This window comes from Vicia villosa, linkage group LG6 (assembly GCF_029867415.1).
Source record: "Vicia villosa cultivar HV-30 ecotype Madison, WI linkage group LG6, Vvil1.0, whole genome shotgun sequence".
In the NCBI taxonomy this organism is placed as follows: Eukaryota; Viridiplantae; Streptophyta; class Magnoliopsida; order Fabales; family Fabaceae; genus Vicia; species Vicia villosa.
The window spans coordinates 146,210,153-146,214,019 of record NC_081185.1 but is presented as its reverse complement, the minus strand read 5'-3'; the positions used below and the strand labels follow the sequence as shown (position 1 = coordinate 146,214,019).

General features: G+C 35.0%; 1 protein-coding gene across 1 annotated transcript; it reads left to right on the top strand.

The window, feature by feature from the left end:
* Positions 1-255: 255 nt before the first annotated feature.
* Positions 256-2,317, top strand: LOC131610371 (cytochrome P450 94A1-like). Its single transcript, XM_058882298.1, has one exon. It carries the CDS (start codon positions 555-557, stop codon positions 2,109-2,111), a length of 1,557 nt encoding a protein of 518 aa, XP_058738281.1. The 5' UTR covers positions 256-554; the 3' UTR covers positions 2,112-2,317.
* The last annotated feature ends 1,550 nt before the right edge of the window (positions 2,318-3,867 follow it).

Here is a 3,867-nt window from a genome sequence, read left to right as displayed (position 1 = left end):
CACGAAATAAAAAAAACAAAAAAAAAATGTGTGAAAATCACTTATTTAAGTAATAGATAAAGAAAAACGATTTGGAGGGGTGATTTTGGGTAATGTTTTGCTTTTGCATTCAATTTTTTAGAGGGCCGGTCCCACCTTTTTTCTGTGTGCGGTATACATCATAATAGTACTTATTTGTACACATGCTAGAATATCTCATTATGCATCTGATTATAATTCAACGGGTTTACAAAAACCACCATAGTCCCATTCCATTGTGGCATCATCGTAGATGTCACTTTTATCAAAATAGAGTGGGTGGAAAGAAAGAAGCTTCATCTCCATGGAGAAAGGTAGTATTGAACAATTGGTTCCTGACATATCCCATGACGTCCTCTTATCTTAATCCATTTTCATTTTTGCTTCTACTCAATTATTATCACTATTCCCATACAATTCCCACCCATATATATTTAGTCACAATTTCATAATTTTACAACTCAACTAATAATATCCCACTTTTTTTCTTACCAATAACATTTGAATATTCATTTCCTCTGTTTTCTTTCACCTGAATGAAAATCTCAATAGTTACAACAATGTTTCAACTTGAAGGGCTTCTTCCTTATCTCTTACCTATTCTCTTATTAAACCTTCCCATAATACTCTTTTTCTTAAGAAAACCAAACAAGAAAAAATCTTCAACAAAGAGCAACATCACCATCCCAAAATCATATCCTCTTTTCGGCTCCTATTTATCTTTCAGAAAAAACCTCCACCGCCGTATCCAATGGCTCTCCGACATCGTCCAAATCTCCCCCTCCGCCACATTCCAACTCGACGGCACCTTAGGCAAACGCCAAATCATCACCGGAAACCCATCCACCGTCCAACACATTCTCAAAAACCAATTCTCCAACTACCAAAAAGGCACATCCTTCACAAACACCCTCTCCGATTTCCTAGGCACCGGAATCTTCAACACCAACGGCCAAAACTGGAAGTTCCAACGACAAGTCGCAAGCCACGAATTCAACACCAAATCAATCCGTAAATTCGTCGAACACGTCGTCGACACAGAACTCACAAACCGTTTAATCCCAATCCTCACCTCATCCACCCAAACAAACCAAATCCTCGACTTCCAAGACATTCTCCAACGTTTCACTTTCGACAACATCTGCAATATCGCCTTTGGTCACGATCCAGAGTATCTTACACCCTCAGCCAACAGATCAAAATTCGCAGAAGCATACGAAGACGCAAACGAAATAAGCAGTAAACGTTTCCGTTTACCGTTACCAATCATATGGAAGATAAAAAGATACTTCAACATTGGTTCGGAGAAACGTCTCAAAGAAGCTGTAACAGAAGTACGAGGTTTCGCGAAAAAGCTAATACGAGAAAAAAAACGAGAGTTAGAAGAGAAATCATCGCTTGAAACAGAAGATATGTTATCACGTTTCTTAAGTTCGGGCCATTCTGATGAAGATTTTGTTGCTGATATTGTGATAAGTTTTATTTTAGCAGGTAAAGATACAACTTCAGCTGCATTAACTTGGTTCTTCTGGCTGTTATGGAAGAATCCGCATGTTGAGGAAGAGATTGTGAAGGAAGTGAATGAAAAATCTGAAAGTTTGGTTTATGATGAAGTGAAGGAAATGGTTTATACTCACGCTGCATTGAGCGAGAGTATGAGATTGTATCCACCGGTACCGTTGGATAGTAAGGAGGCGATAAACGACGATGTTTTACCGGATGGGAGGGTTGTGAAAAAGGGGACAATTGTGACTTATCATGTGTATGCAATGGGGAGGATGAAGAGTTTGTGGGGGGATGATTGGGCTGAGTTTAGGCCGGAGAGGTGGTTGGAGAAGGATGAGGTGAATGGGAAGTGGGTTTTTGTGGGGAGAGATTCGTATTCTTATCCGGTTTTTCAGGCCGGGCCGAGGATATGTTTGGGGAAGGAAATGGCTTTTATGCAAATGAAGAGGGTTGTTGCGGGGATTGTTGGGAAGTTTAAGGTGGTTCCGGAGATGCATTTGGCTGAAGAACCGGGTTTTATTTCTTTTTTGAGTTCGCAGATGGAGGGTGGGTTTCCTGTCACAATTCAAAAGAGGGTTTCTTCTTGATTAATTCATGAGAGCATTCACATTAGTTATTACTAATTGGTTATATTGAATGTTTTGTTTTGTTTGTGTGTCCATAACAAATAATATATGTTGTAAAATTCAATAAAACTTTGTATAAATTTTCTACTAAATATAGTTTTTGGGAAACAAAAATGAGTAATGCTATTTAGTACGAAGGAATTTGGAGAAGAAATGCAAGAATGAACACATGTCACTATATTATAGGAAAAATTTTAATTTATTTTTAATTTAATTTCCTTTTTAATAGGAATCATGAGGTGGTGATGATAATGAATGGTTGAGATTTATTCTTGCCTTTCTTGTTTTTATGTTTTCTTAACAATTAGCATTTTCCTATCAAAATACAACTTTAGTTTACATAGCTGAAGTATGATAATCATGGGCTGGAATGAATCATGACTGATCAAATATTGTTGCATTTTTATGTCAAAATCATCACATAAAGTGAAATGGATTATGTTCCCCTGCAACATATAAATGAGCATTTCATAATTATATTGCAAAGATTAATCAATAGCTCTTTAATAGCTATTATCAAGACATATGCAATTTCAGAAATTTCAATATAATCATAGTTATATTCGTAGGCATATGCAATTTGCCGTTTTATGCTATTAACATGAGTGTTGTGAGTTTGTTTGCAGATTCATTCTTTTTGTTTTTGGCGATTCTTAATTTGTATTACAACAATGTACTCTATCGATTGGAATGAATGAATATTTTATTTAGTCAAAAAAAAATAGCTATTTAAGTAAATTAACTTACTCTAAATCTTCAAGTCTAGAATCCATAACTTTACTAATTTTTTCATTTTTGTTCGGTCTCCATCATAATATCTTTTTCGACAACATATCCAATAACATCTATGATAAGTGAATTTTAATTAGACAAATAAAAATGTATAAAGTAAACAATAATTGTAATAAAATATAAGATTTTTTTTAAAAATAGCCAATTTTTTCAACTTAATTTCCAAAATAATAATCTTTTTCAATTATATAACAAACTATCTATGTTTCAAACAAACAAAAATTCGCAACAAAGAGTATGCGTATGTTTGCACTAATGCAAAAAGATAATTTTACACCCATTTTTTATTGGGTGTAAATTCATCGGGTTAGAAAATGCAGGAACAATTTACACCGTTTTCAGCCCAAGTTATTTGTTTTTCACTCTAGTCCATTTGTTCAACTTAAGCCCATTATGCCTTCTCTTTTCCAAAAATTCTGATAAAATAAATAAATAAAATGCATATTGGACTTAAAATCAATTGGGCCAGCATTTCCTATTGCCCACACCTACCCATATTTTGGAAGATTTTAGTTCACTTTATTTTTTCTTTTTTTAGAATTTAATTAGGTATTTGACGTAGGGTGTTTGGATTAGGGGTGGCAAAACGGGCCATGGCCTGCCGGGACGGCCCGCGCATCCGCCAAAAAATGATGGGTTGGGTTGGGATTTTAGGTCCGCCGCTCGCCAAAGTCCGCCACGCCAAAACCCGCCGCCTGTTATAGCCCGCCCTGCTAATGCCCGCCGCCCGCCAAAGCCCGTTCCTCCTTTAAAATTTCCTTTTTTATAGTTAATTCTAGTAATTCTAATTCTTGATGGTTTATTTTATATATTTATTTGTAAATATATGTAATATTTTTTTAAGTAAAATTGGTTAAAAAGTTACTTTTATAAAAAATTGTTTTAAAAAATAAGTGAAAAATTTAATTAAAAGGTAAAAAAAAAC